Source organism: Callithrix jacchus, chromosome 12 (assembly GCF_049354715.1).
Source record: "Callithrix jacchus isolate 240 chromosome 12, calJac240_pri, whole genome shotgun sequence".
Lineage (NCBI taxonomy): Eukaryota > Metazoa > Chordata > Mammalia > Primates > Cebidae > Callithrix > Callithrix jacchus.
In genome coordinates, this window is record NC_133513.1 from 38923080 (window position 1) to 38947046 (window position 23967).

Consider the following 23967-nt stretch of genomic DNA (forward strand, 5'->3'; position numbering starts at 1 on the left):
CAAAGCCTGGAAGGGAAAGCAGAGCTTCCACAACCCTTCCTCTGAGTGTCAGGGCACCCCACTCTCCCAGAACATCCCTGGTGTGTGCACCAGCCAGAAGGCTGCACTGACCTTTGGTGACCAAAGATTTCATTGAAGTCCCATTCTGTAGGCATGATTGATTAAATCATTGGCCACATGATTGAGCTCGATCTCCTGCCCTCCCCTGACTCCCAGGAGTGCAATCTGAATCGCCTCATTACCAGAACAAAGGTTTTGAAGCTTCTACCAGGAACCCAAGATTGCCAGAAAAATTCTTTGTTATACCACAGTTAACAAAGTAACACTCAAACAATAAAGCAGACATAAAACAGCCAGCTGGCCTTAATAGCCAAACTAGATTTAGATAAAATTCATCTCTTTGGGAATAGTTGCGTCTGTCATAATATAACGGCCTTTCCCCTCATCAGTTAAAGGCTTCTTAACATTTTTATTAAAATGACACCTTTATTATTGTTTTTTGTAATCTAGAAAAATACCATGACATATATAAAAATCACCAGAATTCACTGTCAGCGTTTGGTGGCCATCCTTCAGGTCATCTCTGTTTAGCAATCTGTGTAACTACTGATGAGGTGACACCCTCTGCTCTATTCTCCAGCCTCCTCCTTTTAGAAAATGTGCAGTCTCACAGATGGTTTTCACTACTAACAAATGTAGATCTACTGAGTACTCACCATTTGTTAGTGGCTACACAGTATTCTGTTGTATGCACGTATATACCATAATTTATTCCACAGATTCTTCATTTACAGTTTGTTTTCATTATGTTATAAGCAGTACTACAGTGTGTAGTACAATTATATATATTATGTATAATTATGTTCTTAAGCTAAATTCCTAGAAGTGAGATTAATGAATCAAAGGTTATGTATTCTTTATTTTGATCCTTGCAAATTGCACTCTGAAGGGCGATACCAATTCACATTATCTTCCTCGCATGAGCAGCATCACCAAGACAGGACTTTGTCATTCTTTTTGATTTCTCTGAGGTTAAACAGTTTTCATGTTTATTGGGCATTTGTTTGTTTTGTGAATTGCTTTTTCATGCCTTCTGCCCATTCATCTCTTTGAGAGTTGTTTGATTTTTTTCACTGGCTGGTTTAATAACTCTGTTTATTAAAAAGTATTGTTTAACTGTTTTCTGGGGTTTGGTTTTTTTGTTTTGTTTTGTTTTTGAGACAGAATTTGCCCAGGCTGGAGTGCAGTGGCTCCATCTTGGCTCATTGCAACTTCTGCCTTCCGGGTTCAGCCACCCGAATAGCTGGGATTACAGGCACCCGCCATTATGCCCAGCTAATTTTGTGTATTTTTAGAAGAGATTGGGTTTCACCATGTTGGCCAGGCTGGTCTCGCACTCCTGACCTTGTGATTCACCTGCCTCAGCCTCCCAACGTGCTGGATTACAGGTGTGAGCCACTGTGCCTGACCTTGTTTAACTGTTATATGTTACAAACATTTTTCTGTTTCTTCATTTATTTCAACCTATTAGGCTGAAGTTACTGAGGTACTTTTTATGTGTTCACATTGTTGTGATGTGCTTAGAAAGATCATTCCTGTCCCTTTATGCTAAAGACTTTTACCTACATTTTCTTCAAATTCAAAAACGAAACTGTATGGTGCTGTTTTCAGTGTTTGAGGAAACCTGCTTTTCACTCTGGGCTTATTGATCTTATGACAGATACTTTTTTCCTGTCTTTCTCTTAAGTAAAATGAATGACTAGATTCAAGTCATCAATCCAGAAACTAGGTCTGCTATAAGCCATGGTCATTTGTGATAGACAGTTTGGAAAGCTTTATAAATGTGTTCACTTCTTTTCGTTTTTTCTGGCTTAAAAGCCTTTCAGACTGCAGCTGTGCTTGCTCTGGTGACTATCAAGCGTAGTAGTCAAAGATTTCCATTATATAATTTATTTTTTCAACCACTGAGATTTAAATTTTGGAGTAACTGTGACATTTCCCTCCCCTTCATTAGCCTAAATATTCGTTAAAAATTTAGAAGTAGTCGTAAGGTCCTTCAATGGGGAATTGGTTACTAAAACTATGATGTTAAGAAGAAAGAAATTATGGTACATTTATGCAATAAAATATTATGCTTCCTTTAAAAACCATTTTAGAAATGTATCTGCTGACAGGGAGAGATGGTTTTGGAATATTGACAAATGGGAGAAATATACAATGTACGTCATATAAACCATTTTAAAATTAAATTATGAATATAAAATATCACACAAATTTGAGGTTCTCTATGTTTATCTGTTTATGTGCCAAGATTAACTATGGTTAGTCTTTGGTGGGTGATATTCTTTTTTTGTTTTGTTGGAATTTTTTCATTTTTTATTTTTAGTAGAAATGGGGTTTCGCTATGTCACCCAGGCTGGTCTTAAACTCCTGAGCTCAAGGGATCTTCTCACCTTGACCTCCCAAAGTGCTGTGATTACAGTTGTGAGCCACCGCACCTGGTCAGTGATGTTTTATACTTTATTTTTGATCTGTATTTTTTTTTTATTGTGAGCATATATTGTTTTTGTAACAAAAAGTCTTATAAGTGTTCATGGTGGGTAACATGGGCAGATATAAATCCTTTAACTTTTATTTCTTTAATTATTAATAGAAATAAGGCTAAGCTGGGCATGATGGTACATGCCTATAGTTAGTCCCAGCTACTGGGAAGGCTGAGGTGGGAGGATCGCTAGAGCTCTGAAGTTCAAGGTCAGTCTGGGCAATATAACAAGACCACATCTCTTACAAAAAAGGAAAATTACAAAAGAAAGAAGGCAAAATATTTTTAACATGCTTGTTACTTAATTGTACATGAGTTTTGTGTTTTACCACAATTTAGTTGTTTAAGATACAAGGTCTCATTGTGTCACCCAGACTAGAGTGCAATGGCATGATCATAGGTCACTACAGCCTCAACCTCCTGCTTCAGCCTCCCAAGTAGCTGGGACTGCAGGCATGCGCTACCACACCCAGCCTCACAATTAGTTTTGAACTGCTTTGATTATAGATTATTTTGACAACTAGAACATTTTGCATGTTTTAGTTCATTCAGTAGATAGTTTACTAACAACCTTTTTCCTCAGGCAGCCAGTGGCCCTAGGAGCCAGAGGCTAGGAGAGAAGGGACTAGGGGGAGATGGAGGGGCTTCGGACCTGGCTCCAGCAGCAGCTCGTGGCTTCCTGCATGGCTTTGCCACCAAAGGGGCTCCCTATGGCCTCCTGGCTGATCTCCATCTTTCTGAGCACCTTGTGGAAGCTCATGTGAAAGCTTCTGAGTCAGTGCAAGCTCTACTTATTTCTGGTGCTCCTAACTGTTCCAAAGTGACCCTGCAACTTGGCTTTTAACGTTTCACTGACGTTTTAGCTGATTTATTCTTACCCATTTTTGTGGTGACCACCTCTTTCTCCTGTGTACTTTCAAAGATAAAACAGTTCATATATTTTATCTTCTCAGAGTGGCTTGTTACCCTTCGATTGCCTCAAAAACTCAGCTCTCCTATAAACTCAGAAAAAGTTATAATTTTGTAGATTACAACATTTGGCCTTTTCTCATGGTTGGAGTAGAAGCAGCTTTTTTTTTTTTTGAGCTTTCTACCTCTCGTCTCAACAGAGATTTTTGGGTGAGGGGGCTTCTGCCTCAAGTGTATCACCAGACCCTAGGCACCCATGAGAGTTTTAGGAGATAACTTAAAATTTTCTCAATGGTTAAACATTTTGCTTTTATCTCATGTCTTATTTTATTGCATTGTAATCAAAGAATGTAGATAATATTATTTCTACTTTTTGGAGTTTCTTGAGCTTCTCTTCAAGGAATTGAGTGGTACTTTTTAGCATTCCTTCTTCTGTTGTGTTTTTGTAAATTTCTCCTAGCATTTCCTTTGGTGTTTACTTACAAGTTTATCCAACTTGCTTTATTTTGTTGTTTTTGTTCTGTTTGTTTTGTTTTAGGCTCTTAGCAGCCTGAAGCTGGGGTTTTTAGTTTATCTCTCTAGTGATAAGCAGAAAAGAAGGATGAGGAAGGGGCTTTACTGGCCCAACCAGGAATAGAAACTAAGAACCCATGACTGTATTCTCTCCCTTGGATACCTCCATATATGTTACCTGACCTGTAAACAAGTATGCCATTGCCAGTTTACTATAATTAAAAGGTGTCTTGTTGTACTTTTTTGCATTTTCCTTTCCATCCCCATTCTCTACCTTCAGTACCTGAATGTGACTTTTGAATAAATATGCTCAATGAATTTCTAGTTAACAGATTTTTTTCAGTAGCTTCTGTGTGTCTTTAATTAATCTTGGGCTTTGCACATTTTTCTGTAACTGTCTGTCTGTACCTGGCTAATTACGTCTGTCCCTTCCACCAAAAAAGCTCTGTATTAGGATTCTTTTGGTTGAAAGAGACACTAATGTAGCTTACCCCTTCCACCTAAAAGGGGACTGTTGCTTGACGTGGCTAAGAAAGGCAGGGTAGAATTGACCTCAGGGATGAGTCAATATTAGAATCAGGCCCTCCTTCTGTTGGTGTTGGTTTCTTTCCTGCCTGCTTCTTTCAATATAATGGCTTATTCTCGTCTGTCTCCATCAGATTTTCTCTGCTTGGCAGGAACCAGGACCAAATACTTCCAGACTTGCAACCCTGCAGTTCAGTGATCCAAGAAATAAGGAGGACTCCTTAGTTTAAAAATGCCATGAATTTTTTGACCAACTGGGATTACTTCTCATCACTTGGACCAAATCATCATAGCCAGGGAATCAATAAACACAAGACATGCCCCCTAATGAGATTTAAAGGATTTCCAATTGCAGCCAATATAAAAGCACACAAAGGCTTCAATCCTGGTTTGAATCCCGGCACTACCACTTGCTATCTGTATGGCTCTAGGCTAATTTACCTCTTAGTGCCTCAAACAATGACAGATGTATGTTAAGTAAAATATTTCTGAAATATAGAAACTTTTTATAAATTTCTTTCAGACCTTATGTCCATTCATATTAAACTTAAATGATGTCTCTACTAGTTATTTTGCAGTTTTGGAATCAAGATAGTTAAACTCCAGACAGACTGTTTCTCTAGAAAAAGAATCTGGACAGTACTAATACGTCATTTTCTATCATGCTGTGGTTGGCCTAGACCAGCCCATTGACTGAGTTTTATAGGAAGTGTGGTCATGGAGGTGGGGAAGGGGGGACTTCCAACTGAAAATGGAAGGTAGGAGAATAGAGTATCGGATCACCTCAGTTTGTCTACCACAGGCTCCCCCTCACTTTGGTTCTTCTGCCAGAATAGATCACACTCTCTTGGTGTCTTCCAGCCTTGCTCAGGAAGATTTCTTTCTTAACATTTCTGTATTATCCTCTTTTATGGCCCCAGTGCAAAGAATGGGTTCTTTTATGATAATGTGCATTCAAAGGTGTCTGGAGCAAGTGCGTATTTCTTACAGGTTGAATATCCCAAATCTGAAAATCCAAAATTCAAAGTGCTCAAAAATTTACCAAAACTTTTTGAGCACATGATGCTCAAAGGTAATGCTCTTTGGAGCATTTCAGTTTCAGATTTTCAGATTTGAGATACTCAACTGGTTTTGAAAATAAAACTAAAAGATCCCAAATCAGTCCGGTCCCATGCATTTCAGATGAGGGCTACTCAACCTCTGTCAGCACTTCAGAGATACTGCTGAGTTAGCAGGCTTGGAAAATGGCTTTAGGAATTTGTTTTAACTGTCTGGGACCTGGGATCAACTGGGTTTAACAATCACTACATTTTCTCCTACAGTTTGCACAGTTACCCTTCCATTTGTTGCCCCATTTTTAAGAATGGGAAACCAAGGTTTATAGACAGCTAATAAACCTGTCCCCAGAGAGCAGCTAACAAGTATCAAAACCAACATTCAAAGTTGGCCCCATCTTCCTCAAAAACCAATATATATGTTCATTACTATTGTCGTTATTATTAGTTGAGAACAACATATTGAGTGCATGCTATGTTCTAGGAACTGTACTAAATATATTCTTTACCTGTGTTAGCACACAACAACCTATTTAGGTAGGTTTTCTTTTTTGTCTGTATAGGGGTAACAGCTGGGGCATCGAAAGATAAATTAGCCTAGAGTCGTACAGATAGCAAATGGTAGTGCCAGGATTCAAACCAGGATTGAAGCCGTTGTTTGCTTTTGCATTGGCTGCAAGCTCTGGATCTGGATCTGGATCTAGATTTGGGAGTTGCTGTTCTAGCGATGTGGCAGCATTCTCGAAGAGAGAGTGTATTTAAAGCAAGTAAGAGGACCAAAGATTGAGCAATTAGTAACATCCATAGTGGGAGAGAGGGGTGTGTCAAGGTTTAAAACAGTAGCCAGAGGAGAAGACCAATGGGAGAATAAGAGTTGGCTTCAAAGAGTACTGTGTGGTAGAAACAAGAAGTGAAATACTTTTGGGACTGGAGAGCAATGCTGAATTCTCAGGGTACCCAAAGTGTGAGACCTCACAAAGTGAGCTCAGTAGAAATATGTGCACACACAAATGTTCGTTGCAGCACTGTTTACAATAGCAAAGACCTGGAACCAACCCAAATGCCCATGGATAATAGACTGGACAGGGAAAATGTCGCACATATACACCATGGAATATTATGCAGCCATCAAAAATGATGAGTTCGTGTCCTTTGTAGGGACATGGATGAACCTGGAGACCATCATTCTCAGCAAACTGAAACAAGAACAGAAAATGAAATACCGCATGTTCTCACTCATAGTTGGGTGTTGAACAATGAACACATGGACACAGAGAGGGGAGCACTACACACTGGGGTCTGTTGGGGGGAATAGAGGAGGGACAGCGGGGGGTGGGGAGTTGGGGAGAGATAGCATGGGCAGAAATGCCAGATATAGGTGAAGGGGAGGAAGGCAGCAAATCACACTGCCACGTATGTACCTATGCAACTATCTTGCATGTTCTTCACATGTACCCCCAAACCTAAAATGCAGTTAAAAAAAAAGAAATATGTGCACAGTGCTTTCAAATCTGTACTATTTTGGCCTCCTTGACAGCATGCATTTAAGTCATTTGAATAAACGATGTAAAGACGTTGCTCTGGCTGGCATGTGGTAAGGTCTGATTGGAGTTGAGCTGGTTGGATTGCCACAGCAGCCTGGAAGCAGTGGGTGAGGGCATGTGTCCTTGAGTGGTGTCTCAGTCAACTTCACCACTTTCTGGCTGTGTGATCTTAGACAAATTACTTAACCTTTTGGTGCCTAAATTTCTTTATTTTCAATACGGAAATAATAATTAACCTTGTCGAGTTTTGTAAGGTATCATGAGGTAGTGTCTGTAAAGCTCCTAGAACAGTGTTCATGCTGTAAGAGCCCAGTGTTAGCAGTTGTTATATTACATGCTGGTGGCTTCATACCACACCTGTGGTGTGAGTATCCATCATCTAACCCATTTTTTTGCTTGGTCCATTTGTTGCAACAGGACACTATGAATTGCTTTATGTTATTCATATTTATTTGTATTTTTTCATAGCTTAACATTGATGCCAAAAAGAAAATTAAAACCAAGCTCCCTGCAGGTTAATTTAAGTGATTATTTTGGCACGTAGTTGTGCTTGAAGTTAGAATTTGATGTTTTTATATCATACTTGGAATCAGTCCACATACTCTAATAGATTTGTGATTTATTCTCATCTAACTTTTGAAGCAAGAGAGTTCACTTAAATCATGAAGCATAATTGTGTAGATTTTCAAAGATCTTGGGGGTTGTAGACAAGGAGGCCTAAAATAAACTTTCACCAGTGATTACTGATGTATCTAGGATCAAGATTATCTTTCTGGAAATTTCATTTATGTATTTATAATCTAGCATCCAGTGGAAGGGAAACAATTACAGCAGTGATTATGAATTTCTAAACTCTGAAAGAATCTTTAGGGAGCATCTGATTTAACTCCATTGTGTAGTTGAGAAAAATGAGGCCACGAGAATTAAGTGACTGGCTAAAGTCACAGAGCTAGATAGCTGGCAGAAGGCTAAGGATAGAAGTTGGGTCTCCTGCCACCTAGTCCTAACTAGTTTAACACGTGCTTATGGTACAGTATGTACTCAAATAGAAATGAGTGTGAAATCAAGAATGTAATGTAAAATTGTTTTTCTCTCAAAATAAATTCTACAAAAAGATAAATTTTAAATGTTTTTATTAATATTTCATTCTCACAAATGACAAATGACTAGTGATCTAGTAGGAAATAGGATGAAAAAGACTTCTTTGAGTCTCTGTCTTTTTTTAATAGTAAATACTTAAAGCTAAATTTTCATTTTCACTACAGGGTAAGAAATGGTACTTCTTGGTCGAGAAAGATGATGATTCATTAGTTCTCATTTTTATGTGTAGTTTAGGTTAATTAGGAACCTTTTTAAATCGGGTGTATTGAAGCTTTAATGTATGCATAAGTTGGTTGAGCAGTTTTAATTAAAACTTACCTCTATTTTGGAGTTAATTACTTTCAATACTCTGAGATTAATGAGGCATAGTCATGGTACCTCCCATGTTGTGGATACTCAATAAATATTAGTTTGGAAATTAGGACATACTTTGATGGTATTTTAGAATCTTATATATATTATAATGTCATAGATTCATTCTCAAATCTAGGAAGTACTCAACTATATCAGATTTTACTGGTTTAACTTAAATATTTTTCTTCCTATGTAATTTTTAAAACTTTGTATTTTAAAATAACTTAAAATTTATAAAAATAAAAATACACACCTTTTTGTATGCATATATATGTATACACATGCACACAATTTTTTTTCTGAATCATTTGAGCTTAAGTTATATATACTTTCCTAAATACTTCAATGTGTGTTTCCTAAGAATAAAATATTCTCTTTATAAACACATTATACTTATTAAATCCATAAATGTGCACTGATATTTTATTTATTCTTTCATCTATATTCTCATTTTGTCAGATGACCTAATAAAGCCCTTTCTAGCCTTTTTCCCCTCTAGCACAGGGTCCAGGGTCAGCTACTGCATGTAGTTATCGTGTTTGTTAGCCTCCTTTTAATCGAGAATAGCTCCACTGCCTTTCATTGTCTCTTATGACATTGATGTGTTTGAAGAATACGTTCTTTGAGTTTGTCTGCTGTTTCCTTGTGATGAGGTTAAGGTTATACATTCTCCATCAGAATGCTGTGTCAGTGACACTGTCTAGAGGCACTTCATGGCCGTCTGACACTACTGGTGATCTTAATTTTGATCACCCTGTCAGGGTGTTACCCAGTTTCCCCAAGGCAGAGTTAAGGTTTTTTTTCTCTGTCTTGTAGCTAATAAGCAATCTCTAGGAAGACGAAGGCAAAATTTTCCATAGATTTCAATCTGTTAATGACTCTTGCCTGACCTTTACCACAATGGTTGCAAAGAATGGATGTTCCTGTTCTAACACCCCCTCCATCCTTACCAGTTGGTCTTTGGCTTTCTCCTGTGGGCAAGAGCCAACCCTTCTGGGTTTTTGTGTATGTGTGGGTATGTGTTTGTTTTTTGGTTTTTATCCATTTGAGCACTTCTTTACTTTCTGATATAACAAAATATTTTGAGATCATCTTTTACCTTGTCCAAACTATAGCATTAAACATTTATATGAGGAATCTAGTTCTATTTGGGGGGAGTGATTAGTAGAGACCAAGATCTGGGTGCTGAGTGTGCTCATTGCTACTGTGGTATCTCTCTTTTGGCCCTTTTAGCAGACAGCTAGAAAATGTATATGTGTACACACACACACACACACATACATTTTTGACATCATGAGTGTATACACCAATGCCTTCCATTTCAGTCCATCCCCACACAGTTCTTCTTTGTCTTCCTCCATTCCATTTTTGTGTGTCCTTTCTTCCATAGTGACACACCATTTCCCAGGCATCAACACATTTATTCATTTGCTCATTCCTCTAATACAGTTAAAAATAGTTTCAGAGTTGCTTCACCTGTACTACTATGATAAGTAAACCTCGTAAAAAGAGTTGGGAATTTGTTTGCAGTTCTCTCCTTCTGGCCTGAGACCATATATTTTATTTTGGTCTTATGGACTTATATAAGTCATATATTGTCTTTGTAAGTTATTTGAGTTCTTTCTTTCTTCCTTTTCTTCTTCCTTTCTCTTCAGTGTAGTTATGTTATTCATTTGAACTACAATTAGGCTCATTTGTTTTAGTTTATCTTCAATTGTAGGCTTCTCCCCATTTGTTTTAGTTTACCTTCAGTTGTAGGCTTCTCCCCATTCCCATTCTTAGTATTTTAATTTTAATTTGTAAATACGTAGAATATTAACATGCTTTCAAAAATAAAAACTATAAAAAGATACCCTCTTTGGCCAGGCACATTGACACACACCTGTCATTTTGGCAGGCTGAGGCAGGCAGATCACTTGAGGTCAGGAGTTCGAGACCAGCCTGGCCAACATGGTAAAACTGTGTCTTTACTAAAAATACAAAAGTTAGCCGGGTATTTTGGCAGGTGCCGGTAATCCAGCTACTCAGGATGCTGAGGTGGAGAATTGCTTGAACCCAGGAGGCGGAGGTTGCAGTGAGCCATGATCACAACACTATACTCCAGCCTGGGTGACAGAGCAAGACTCCACCTCAAAAAAACAAAAACAAAACAACAAAAAAAAAACCCTCTTTAATGTTTTGATTTTATCCCCATCTCCCCTTTTATGAAGTAAGAGATCTAAAACTAGCAAAAAGGCATTTATTGTAACTATATTTAATTTTGTGGTTATTTAAAATAAATTCCATCTATTGAGATTGTAAGGGAACTAAATTTTTGGAAACATACTTCAGGGCCAGTGATTTGTAACTTTGATTCCTGGAGATAGTAGATCTTGATTATTTTTTCATTCTTATAACATACCAGAAAGTGTCTAGTGTTTTCAGGAACTCCAGCTTCCATGCTGCAGTCACCAGTGGAGGTGGGAGTACAGGAGGGATTCAGGTATGCTCCCCAGCCCATTTTGAGAACACCTGCTATGGGATTAAAGAGAACATTAGAACCTTCCAAATGTGCCTGTGGCTGTATGATAAGACACAGTAGTACTTATATCAAGTAAGCAAACACAAGAATTTTAGTTGCAGATTAACAGAAGCGAATATAAATATCACCTTAGTCCCACAATTTGCAGCTTCCTTTATTTGTGGTTCAGCAGAGGTGCCTGTGTTGGAATTCTGTAGTTTTATGATAATTCTTGGCAGCATATCTGAAAAGCCACGCAATTAGATGATTTATGCCTGTCTTGTGTTGACCATTTCTAATACTGCGTATGTTCGGTTTATAAATCTTTAATCTAGGATGAAGCTGTGGCATACCAGCTATAACTTAGCTGGCTGAAAGAGCTAAAGGTATCTATCTAGATGGGAAGTGTCATGATATAGCTGTGTCTTTTCTCTTTGCCTCAGCCTTAATACAGATACTGGCAGCTGCTGCAGCTGAACGAGATGTGGTTTATTTCACCTTTGGGGACTCAGAATTGATGAGAGACATTTACAGCATGCACACTTTCCTTACTGAGAGGAACCTCACCGTTGGTAAGTAGGAGATACTCTTGACACTTGGTATTTAGATGGATTGTACAACATTCAGTGGGGACACTTGCTAAATCTGGATGAATCACAGTGGGTACGAGGAAACAAAAGCATGGCTCTGAGCAGGAAGGACAAAGCTCTCAGAGGGGCAGCATTTGCAGAGTCTTTTTGTTCTGGCAAAGTTTCATCCACAGGCTTGATTGAGTACATCAGCTTACTAAAGTAAGGTCAAGAAGTTGGAGTTAGTGTTCATTTTTACTTTTGTGTATATAAAAACCTAAAGGGGAGAGATGAATGAGGGTAAGTTCAGACCTGAGAAGCCCCACTGTCCTATTTCTCAGACCTGCCAGCGTTCATCCAGTGTGTTTGCTACCTTGGAAGCTAAGTATATAATGAGGGTTGCCGTGAACTCTAGGAGGATGCATAGACAATGTACCATGTATAGCCTGTTGTTATCATGAACTAAGAATTTCTTTCTTGAAAGAGTTTAAACAATTTTTAAAATTTATGTTGGGAAAGCCTTACAGGCATATGAAATTTATGCTGTATTTTTAAAAGTCAAATCTGAGCATATGCTATTTAGATTAAGATAAAACTGGAGTGTTCTTTCTAGGGTTTTTTAAATTGCATACTTTAATGTGCTGTGGTCTGACCTTTTACTTGTACAGGAGAAGTGTATAAGCTATTGCTCCGATATTACAATGAAGAATGCAGAAACTGTTCTACCCCTGGACCAGACATCAAGCTTTATCCATTCATATACCATGCCATCGAGTCCTGTGCAGAGACCACTGACCAGCCAGGGCAAAGGACAGGGACCTGAGGAGCCGAGTGAATAGCATCTCCTCCCACCTCCCACCAGAGATGTCCTGTTTGAGCTGTCAGGTGTAATATATGAATTGATTTAAGTTAATATAAATGTGTATATAGTCCACATTTGTAGTCAAGGACATAATCTCTTCCACATGTATGCAATTGTCAGTTGGTGCATCTAGGCCCCCTCCATCCTGACTCCTGTGGACTTAGATATGTTTTGTTTCTATTTTCTTCTATTTCAGTCTTCATTCTTTGATTTGTATTTATTTTGTCCATCAGATCTCTTGTGAAACCCCATGAAAGGTTGTGCTCATTCTGTCAGGTCTCTTTCTTCCTGCCCATCTATTATACCAATTGCTTCTGCAGCCGGCAGGTGCCAGTGATGGCCAGGACACAAGTCAAAATCCAGGAATCTCTTTAACTGATTTTTCTAAAAATCTCCCTATGAGCCTTCCATTCAACTCTTACTATGCTTGCATTAAGTTTTTAAAATCTGAAAATTAAGAATTAGGTTTTTTTTCATATATGTTGCATAATGTAAACCTCCTAGGTTAAAATAATTTTTTCATTTAAGATAAATAATTTCCAGAAATTGCCCTTTTGAGACATCACCTTCATAACGGTTTGTCTGTCTTTTTTCCTCTGATCAGTTTTTATTGATACCATTTTTGGAAACTGAGATGAAAGGAAATGTGGAATAAAAGAGGGTTTTCCTGATGTGGTGTAAAGAAAACAGATTCAAGAGGATTGAAGGGTTGTTTTTTTTTTTTTTTTTCTTGGTACTTTTTTTCTTTTTAAATTAGAGCTAATGTTTGTTTTGCGGTGCTTGAGGCATATTCATATAACCAAAGTTTGGGAACTGGGAACTTCATGCCGATTTGTACATGTTGAAGTTTCTCTGGTATTCAAAGGTTATATAGTGAATGGATTTTCAGTAATAAATCATTTTGTCAGAAACTCCTATATCATCTATATTTTATATATGTATATATAAACATGCTCTTTAAGTGTGTCTATATGTGAGCACACAAAATCTAAATAAAATTGGACTGGTGGGAAATGATTAGTGTAGGCATTATCTGGGTTCTGTTTAATGTCCTTTATCACAGTTTTTTTCCATTTTTAAATCTGGCAACAAACATAAACACTAATGTCTTTCAGAGGTTAAAGTGAAAGCCAAAGCCAGTCAATCCTGTGTTAACCAAGAGTAGAGTTTCATCACAGAAGCACTTACTACTCAGATTTCCAAAACAATCCTAAACCACCCTGTTGGTTTGGCTGATGGCCATAGCTGTTTTTGTTTATGTAGAGATTAAGAGGATAGTGAATTTTGGCACCTGAAAGAAGCCATTTGTCACTGAAGTTTTTTACCACAATAACAAAGATTTTTAATCATCTCTCAAATTTGGAAGAATCTGTCTTTACTTCTGTTAATACTAAAATCTCCTCTTTCCTTTCCAGCTCATGCTATGATTTGGTTGCAGGTTCTTGATTGTTTCATGTCCTCACTTTTTCTAGCCCCGCACTCTTCCCCTCCTGCACAGCCCAAGTGACCAGTTCTTTAAAATGTTTCATGAACAGTGTAGGTTGGTTCTTGTGGTAGAGAAATCGTTAATCCAAGTAAGAAGTCACCCAGCCGGGTGCTCCAGAACGCAGAAGCTAAGACTCAGTGCCTGCTGTTGCACGGGCTTAGTGGCGTGGCAATCTTTTTTTTTTTTTTTTTTTGCTGTTAATATTTTGTATTTTATTCTTTTTTTTTTTTTTTAATTTTTTATTGGATTTTAGGTTTTGGAGTACATAAGCAGAGCATGCAAGACAGTTGCGTAGGTACACACATGGCAGTGTGCTTTGCTTTTCTTCTCCCCTTCACCCACATTTGGCATTTCTCCCCAGGCTATCCCTCCCCACCTCCCCCTTCCACTGGCCCTCCCCTCTTCCCCCCAATAGACCCCAGTGTTTAGTACTCCCCTTTCTGTGTCCATGTGTTCTCATTTTTCATCACCCACCTATGAGTGAGAATATGCGGTGTTTCATTTTCTGTTCTTGTGTCAGTTTGCTGAGGATGATGTTCTCCAGATACATCCATGTCCCTACAAACGACACAAACTCATCATTTCTGATTGCTGCATAATATTCCATGGTGTATATGTGCCACATTTTTCCAATCCAGTCTATTATCAATGGGCATTTGGGTTGATTCCAGGTCTTTGCTATTGTAAACAGTGCTGCAATGAACATTCGTGTACATGTGTCCTTATAGTAGAACGGTTTATAGTCTTTTGGATATATACCCAGTAATGGGATTGCTGGGTCAAATGGAATTTCTATTTCTAAGGCCTTGAGGAATCGTGGCATGGCAATCTTAACTGCCTCTTGCTGTGGAGAGATTTCCAAGAATCAAACCTGACTTCTGTTTTCATTTGTCCCATTATATTGTGGTATTGGGACAGCTTAATCAGATGGAACTTAAAGAGAACTAATGTTCATTTTTTGAGGAAGGAGGAAAGTGAAAAAGGCACAATTACTTTGTCCCTAACGGCCCTCTACAAAACAAATCAGAGCAACCATCTACTTAACATTTGTATCTATTCTGAGATATTTAACAGCACTTTTTAATTCTCTTTCATCTAGGGTTTATTGTTTTAGTTCCTGTTGTTTATTCCTTCTTTATTTAATACAACAAGGCATGAAAGAATATTTTTAGTTGAAAATACTTAGGTTTTTAATAACACTCATTTCATTTTTATTTTCCATCTAGCTCACTCCAGTGTATAACCACAGTTTAAGGCAGCAGTGTGCAGTCATGGAAAGGGCATGAGATTTTAAATCAGCCAAGCAGGGCTCACATGCCAGCCACATACCTAGCTAGTATTTCAACCTTGCCCACATCATCCACATGCCTAGCTAGAAACTTGTCTAAATCAAGCGAATTTCTGAGTCAGCTAGAAGATGGGCTAATGGCACCTACTGGGAAATGAAATAATATAAAACACTGAACAAAAGATCCAACACAGATAGTGCTCAGTACATGTCAGCTCTTCTAGTTGACCAGGAAACATTTATGAAGTACCTGCTGTATGTTAGTTACTATACTGGTTGCTATGCATATTTTAGTCCTTGTCTTTCCCACCCCTTCCCACCCCCAGTGAGCTAACAGATCCCCAGAGGTTAAGGAATATGCAGTAGTCCCCCATTATCCATACTTTCAGTTACTTGAGGTCAACCATGGTCTGAAAATATTACATGGAAAATTCCAAAAATAAATAATTCCTAAATTCTAAATTGCACATCATTCTGAGTAGTGTGATGAAATCTCACACCATCCACCCAGGATGTGAATCATCCCTTTGTCCAGCATAGCCACACAGTATGCACCATCCTCCCATTCATCACTTAGTAGCCCTCTTGGTTATCAGATTGACTGGGTATCACGGTGCTTGTGTTCAAGTGACCTTTATTTTACTTACTCATGGCCCCTACGTGTAAGAGTAGTGATGCTGGCAATTCAGATATGTCAAAGAGAAACCATAAAGTACTTTCTTTAAGTGAAGAGGTTAAAGTGCTTGACTTAATAGGTAAAGGAAAAAAAAATTATATGCTGAGGTTGCTAAGATGTATAATAAGAATGAATCTTTTATCTGTGAAATTGTGAAGAAGGAAAAAAATTCCTGCTAGTTTTGCTGTTGCACCTCAAACTGCAAAAGTTAGTGCAACAGTGCATAAGTGCTTAATAAATGATGGAAAAGGCATTGAAGACAGGAAACAGTGTGTTCTGATTGACAGCACATGGGTTTAGAGCTAGCCACAGGTTTAGGCATTTGCTGGGGGCCTTGGAATGTATCTCCCACGGATAAGGGGGCTGCTATAGTACCAGCTCAACCTCCAGGAGTTCATTATGAGAGGAGATCTATTCCGTCATACCCACAGGCAATCTGATAGACCAAAAGTCCTGACACCCTCGTTCTCTGCCAAGGTCCTGGTGGAGTTTTTTCTTCATCGTGAGTGACTGTTTATCAGTGGGGAACATTCAGTCATCTCTGAACGAATTGTCTCTATTCTGAGAGAATTGTCTCTTGCTGGTTAAAATGACGTTTTTTAGGGCAGCATATCTAAACTGATATTCAACAAGGGGATCGAAAGGAGATATAACTAAGTTCTATGACTGCTTTGCCAGATAATTTCTCTCTGGTATATTGCTCTGGAAACCAAATATTGACTAAGCTATCCCACTCCAAAAGTATATTGGAGCAAAAAATTAGTTCGGTTGTATTCTTGAAAACCTCAACAGGAAAAGAGGCAGCTAAGTAGATTTCACCTGTTTTCTTTGTCTTCTCCAATCCATGTGTTTGCCTGTCTATGGCTTTGTTGTGATGCAGGGAAGACCTGACTCTGGTGTATCTGCTTAAACAAATCTGCTCTATCTTTATTAAAGATAAGTAAAGAGGAAGGGGGCTTATACTTCCTTCTCTCAAGCCATGGATATGCCCCGGCCTTTGTCAGGAGGAAAAGGCAAGTCTGGCCATTGCTGGAACGTGAGCTCCAAAAAATGCAGACACACACACACACACATACACACATTTTTTTTTCTTTTGAGATAGAATCTTGTGCCATCAGTCAGGCTGGAGTGCAGTGGTGCCATTTCATCTCACTGCAGCCTCCACTTCCCAGGTTCAAGCAATTCTCCTGCCTCAGCCACCCGAGTAGCTGGGATTACAGGCATGCGCTACCATGTCCGGCTAATTTTCATATTTTTAATAGAGATGGAGTTTCACCATGTTGGCCAGGCTGGTCTCAAACTCCTGACCTTGTGATCCACCTTGGCCTCCCAAAGTGCTGGAATTATAGGTGTGAGCCACCATGGCCTGTTGAGCTCAGAATATTGACCCTGTCTTTTTTGGGAGAAAGAGAGCCCCAGCATGATACTTACTAGAACAAACGGTTGAGATCCACTGACCCACTGCTGTTTTCTGTTCCAGTGGCAGAGTGCTTTTAGCCCCTTTACTCAGATCCCATGTGGAGCTACTGAACCCTCAGGTGGAAGATTTCCCAAACAAGGCTACCAAAATTGTGTCTGATAACGGGTTTTATTTCTTCTGATTACTTATTTTAAATTTAGGGATAATGTATCATGATGGTTTTGAACTTGGAAATGAGGAGAGATCGGTGCTAATGTTTGTGCAATTTTCATAAATAAGAATACACACTATAGCTATGTTTTCTTATATAGCTATTTCTTATATAGCAATAGCTATAGATAAATCGGGATTATTGTAAGATTCTGTAATATTACTTAGAGTGGTGTAGTCAGGAAAATTTTTTTTAAGGAGCATTTCAGACATATACAAAAATAAAATAGAGTAATAAACCTCTGTATACCTATCACCCATCTCCAGTATTTATCCATTCATGGCTAATCTCACTTCTGCCTATATTCCTACTCATTTACCCATGCCAAATTACTATGAAGTTCATCCCAGACATTATATTCTATCTGTAAATCAGTATGTCTTAAAAAGATGACCAGAACATCATCACACCCACACATCAAGAAAGAAAATAAAGAAATTTTTATTCCCTTGTCACCACTTCTTTTCTCAAGCAATTATGCCACTTTTTGTGTGAGGTTTCATATGCATGCTCCTGTTTAACACATTTAGAGGGTGTCTGAGCTATGTGATAGAAGTTTTTGCGTGTAGATTTGTCATTCCGTGTTAGATGCGAGGCTTGCGGAGATGGTCACTGGCATGAAGAGCTTGCTGAAGGTGAAGAGAATTCTGGCTGTGTTAGTTTTTCTTCCCTACCAGCTTCCTGGAGTCATGTTGTTTCTTGGTGTGTGCGCTCTCTTAATTTTCATGTTCCCTCAAGAATGCTCACATCCTGGACAGGGAAGATGTCCTGAAGGTCCTGAGGACCATATCCTCAGCATTCACATATTCCTAGACACCCTGAGTGCCTTCTCTGGGTCAGTCACTAAATTCCATGCAGGAGATACACCGATGAACAGCTGGTCCTCAGCACTGAGCTCTAAAATGAGGCAAAGAGTGAGGCTAAGTGATTTAAAACCTGTAAGTAGCATTTTCTTTTTACCACTCAGCTCCAGTCCAACCTAGAGGAACCAGTGGAATTTGTATGCTGTCAATTTGGAAGCCTGAATAAAATCCTGCACTGTGTCAATTCATCACAGTGTTGAGCTTCCCTCCACAACTTCCTTTGTGGAGAGTTGTGTAAACAAATGATCTCACTCCTAATATAAATGTAAGATGGGCCAGCTAAATGCCCTTTGTTGACTTAATTTAAACCTAAGAGCCAGTCCCTGCTATGCTCATTCCATTGGGGCCTGGACTCTAGGAAAGTGGCACTAGAGGTTACAAAGTTATTTTCTAGTGAAATGTTACATTTCCCTGTAGTGAGTCTATACCAGTCAGGCAAAAGGTGAAGTATGTTTTATTGTAGCTGGAATTGCATTACTTCAGTCCAGACAGTACAATTTCATCCATAAAAGACAAAATCAGCTTAACAAGTGAACTTTATTTGGTATCAAAGTATTTTAAAATATGGGGACCATGGGGATAAATTAAGAGAGGAGGTCCTTGGTGGTAAAAGGTGGAGACCATCACTGTGGAATCTTGCATTTTCTATTAAGATTTGTAACAGTCCTACAAACTTGGACATAAATTTTTAATATTTGGCAAGGAACATTCACTGTATAATTGTTAATAGCATCAAAAATACAACCATTATCAATAAATACCTGATCTGTCCTTGAAGACATATTCACCATTATCTAAACCTCACATTATTTCAGCTTATTTATTCCACAGATACCAATAGATATGTTTTCACATTGTAGCATCTCTCAAATTGAAATACTTCTAAAAACTGGTAGTATGTCGGCCAGGCATGTTGGCTCACGCCTGTAATCCCAGCACTTTGGGAGGCCGAGGCAGGTGGATCACGTGAGGTGGATCACCTGAGGCCAGGAGTTTGAGACTAGCCTGGCCAACATGGTGAAACCCCATCTCTACTAAAAATACAAAAACTAGTTGGGCATGGTGGCAGATGCCTGGAATACCAGCTACTCGGGAGGCTGAGGCTGGCGCATCGCTTGAACCCAGGAGGGAGGCAGATGTTACAGTGAGCCGAGATTGTGCCATTGCACTCCAGCCCGGACGACAAGAGCAAAAATTCATCTCAAAAAAAAAAAAAAAAAAAAGGTTATATGTCCCAATTTGCAGATATTTTTCCTACTGGTACATAAAAATAAGATACATTTTACAATCTCTGGCATCTTATATTTGACAAAGCATGGTAATTTGAGTGACACCTATATGCCAGTCACTTTGAAGCTTTGGATCTTAAAATTGTGACCAAGGTAGATGGAGTCCCTGTTAATGAGTTTATACTCCAGCAGGGAACATAGACAATAGCTATAGAAAAGTCGTGATTATTGTAAGATTCTGTAATATTACTTAGGGTGGAGTTGTCAGGACATTTTTTTTAAAGAGCATTTCAAACATACAAAAATAAAATGGTAATATACCCATCACCCATCTTCAGTAATAATCCGCTCATGGCTAATCTCACTTCCGTCTATATTCCTACCCATTAGCCCATGCCAAATTATGAAGTTCATGCCAGACATTATATTTATCGGTAAATTAGTATGTCTTAAAAAGATGACCACAGCATCATCACACGCACACATCAAAATAATCGGGAAAGGAAATCTGATTCCAAAAAATGAAGTAAACATTTTTCTTCTTTCTTCTAAGCTCATTTAAAAAGCACTGAACACTATATATAAGACAAACAAGAACATTTTGAAAGGTGGAAAAAGGAAGGCAGATTGGCTAAAAAGAAGGCAGATGTTGGGAATCAAGGAATAATATAGTGGTGAGTTCCCCGGATTTTTTTACTGTTGGTATATCCCATACTTACCAGTTACTGGAGTACCCAACAACCTGGAAAGGCTGCAGACAGACAAAGGCTCAAGAGCCCGTTCTCTGTAGCTAAAGGACCAGGAAAGTGCAACCAAAAAAGTCTTGAAAGTGGAGAGCAGTGACACATTTTGTAAAACAAACACAAAAAAGGAAAACTAAGAGAATTACTTGCCAGCAGACCTGCCCTAATACAATGGCTAAAGGAAGTTTTTTCACAGTCCAAAGATCTTTAAAAACAAACAAAAACACCTATTATGGCATGAATTAGTAGAGAGTAGGTTCTGGCAGTTCAGCCTTCTTCCAACTGGTTCTCAGAAAACGCGCTTCTGTTTGTTAAGCCCAGATAACTTTCTCTTTGGCTTCCTTCTTTTTCTGATCATTTTCCTTCCCATATCTCAGGAAGCGATCTCAGCCCTTAGAGTCCTTACTACACTCAATATGCACATTAATCTCTTGACAAGAGTATTACCCTTAATTGGTTTGTTTACAACAATGCCAAGAGCATGGTAACACTGTAGACTCCCAGTTTTGCCATGGTAACATTTGTGGGGCATTCCTTTTTGAACAGTTTTCATTCCCCTGATGTCTACAGTATGACCTTTCTTGTTAGATTCCTGTGTGTGGCTAAAGGAACAACTGCATGCTATAAAGAGATTTCGTTTTATGTTTGTCATTTTGGTGAATTACTGGAAAATGGTGGTTCTGGCTGAAATGCTAAAGAAGTTCTTGAAACAGAAAGGAAACCATAAAAGAAGGAATCCTGGAAAATCAGGGAGGAAGAATAGAAAAAGTAAAAATACGGGTAAATACAATACACCTCTCTAGGTTTCTAAATTACGTATATTTAGGCAGAATTATAATTCTGTCTATTGGGGTTTTTACTGTAAGTAAAGAAAGTAATTGTTATAAGAAAGAAAAGGGTCATAGAGGTAAGGTTTCAGTTAAACACAAACAGATAAAATGTTGATGCCAGCAGACTGGAAAGCTGTACATAATACAGTGTAGCAGCTAGAGCAACCACTAGAAAGGCTATGAAAAGCAACATACTCAAAAACACTATAGATAAACCAAAATGGGATTCTCAAAAAAAAAAAAAAAAAAAAAAAAGTTCAATGAACCCAGAGGAAGAAAAAAAGAACAACCAGAAAAAAAATGGCAGAAAAACCAAAAGCTGGTTCTTTGAGAAGATCAGTATAATAAGCCTCTAACTAGACTAGGAAAAAAGTAAAGATACAAAATTACTAATATGAAAAATGGCCAGACAAGGTGGTTCATGCCTGTAATCCCAGCACTTTGGGAGGCTGAGGCGGGCAGATCACAAAGTCAGGAGATCAGAGATCAAGACCATCCTGGCCAACATGGTGAAACCTCATTTCTACTTAAAATACAAAAATTAGCTAGGCATGGTGGCACATACCTGTACTACTCAGGATGCTGAGGCAGGAGACTCACTTGAACCGGGGAGGCAGAGGTTACAGTGAGCCGAGATCATGCCACTGCACTCTAGCCTGGTGACAGAATGAGACTCCATCTCAAAAATATAAAATAATAAAGAATGAAAGAGGGCATCACTATGTATCCCATGACATTAAAAGGATAATGAAAGAATATTATGAACAGCTCTGTTCACAAATTTAGTAAGCTGAAGTAATGGATCAATTCCTTGAAAACACATCTGCTTTAAATCACATAAGAAGAAACAGAGAATGTATTTTATGACTAGACTGTAATTAGACCTATGAGTCTTAAAGATAAGAATCAATAATTAATGACCTTCCAAACAGAAAGCATTTGACCCAGATTTCTGGTGAATCCTACCAAACATTTAAGAAAGAATTTGTACCAATTCTTCATGTCTTTCAGAAGACAAAAGCAGAGAGAATCCTTCTTAATCTAATTTCTGAAGTCAGCATTACCCTAATACTAAAACCAAAGACATTACAAGAAAGGAAACTACAGGCTAATATTTCTTATGAGCATAGATGTAAAAATCCCATACAGATTATTAATAAATGGAATCCAGAAATGTATTAAGATAATTATACACACAACCAAATGGGATTTATCCTAGGTATGTAAGGCTGGTTCGACATTCAAAATCAATTGATCTAATCCATTGCATCAACAGGCTAAAGAAGAAAAATAACATGATCATATACAGAAAAAGCATTTGACAAAATCCAACACACATTCATGATTTTAAAAAAACCTCTAGGCAAACTAGGAATAGAAAGAAAGCTTTGCATGTTATGAAGATATCTTGGGGGGGGCAGGGAAGAAAAAAAGATAACTTCTTCAACTTACAGTTTAAAAAGCCTACAGCTAACATCATAGTTAATGGTGAGAAACATGAAGCTCTCCTGCTGAGATCAGGAATGAGGCAAGGATATCCCATATCACCACTGTTTTTTAACGTTATATTCGAAATCCTAGCTAATGCAATACAATAATAAAAGGAAAATACTTTGTTCATAGATGACATGTAACATTAACAGATAAGGAACTGATAAACAATTGCAGCAGGGTTGCAGGATACAATGGTTTTTGGTCTTGTTTTGTTTTATTTGAGACAGAGTCTCACTCTGTCACCCAGGCTGGAGTGCAGTGGCGCAATCTCAGCTCACTGCAACCTCCACCTTAGGGGCTCAAGGGATCTTCCCACTTCAGCCTCCCAGGTAGCTGGGACTACAGGCGTGCATCACTACACCCATTTAATTTTTTGTATTTTTAGTAGAGACAGGGTTTTACTATGTTGGCCAGGCTGGCCTCAAGTAACCCACCTGCCTTGGCCTCCTAAAGTGCTGGGATTACAGGCATGAGCCACCACGCCTGGCCAGGATACAATATAATGTACAAAACTCTGTTGCTTTTCTATACACAACAATTAACAAATGGAATTTGAAATTCAAAACATATTACCATTTGCATTACCCCCTGCCAAAATGAAATACTTAGGCATAAATCTAACAAAATATGTATAAGGTGTATGAAAACTACAGAACTCTAATGAAAGATACCAAAGAAGAACTAAAGACATGGAGAGATATTCCATGTTCATGGATAAGAAGACTCCATTTTTCAACTTAATCTATAGATTCAACACACTGCCAATTAAAATCTCAGCAAGTTGAAGTTGCTTATCAGCTTATGGAGATTTGGGGTTGAGATGATGGGGTTTTCTAAATATACAATCATGTCATCTGCAAACAGGGACAATTGAATGTCCTCTCTTCTTATTTGAATACCCTTTATTTCTTTCTCTTGCCTGATGGCCCTAGCCAGAACTTCCAATAAATACTGTGTTGAATAGGAGTGGTGAGAGAGGACATCCTTGTCTTGTGCCAATTTTCAAAGGGAATGTTTCCAGCTTTTGCCCATTCAGTATAATATTGGCTGTGGATTTGTCATGAATAGCTCTTATTATTTTGGGATATGATCCATTGATACCTAGTTTATTGAGAATTTCTAGCATAAAGGGCTATTGAATTTCATCAAAAGCCTTCTCTGCATCTATTGAGATAATCATGTGGTTTTTGTCTTTGGTTCTGTTTATGTGGTGGATTATGTTTATAGATTTGTAAATGTTGGACCAGCCTTGC

General features: G+C 38.3%; 1 protein-coding gene across 11 annotated transcripts in view; it reads left to right on the forward strand.

The window, feature by feature from the left end:
• Positions 1-13489, forward strand: part of PARG (poly(ADP-ribose) glycohydrolase) — a 118911-nt gene extending 105422 nt beyond the window's left edge. For all 11 annotated transcript variants that reach the window (XM_002756113.7, XM_017978907.4, XM_009009545.5 and 8 more), the window contains 2 exons: positions 11487-11615; positions 12281-13489. In XM_002756113.7, the coding sequence (XP_002756159.2) occupies positions 11487-11615; positions 12281-12435 (284 nt within the window). In that variant the 3' untranslated portion in view covers positions 12436-13489. The remainder of the gene's footprint in view (positions 1-11486; positions 11616-12280) is intronic.
• Positions 13490-23967: the final 10478 nt, after the last annotated feature.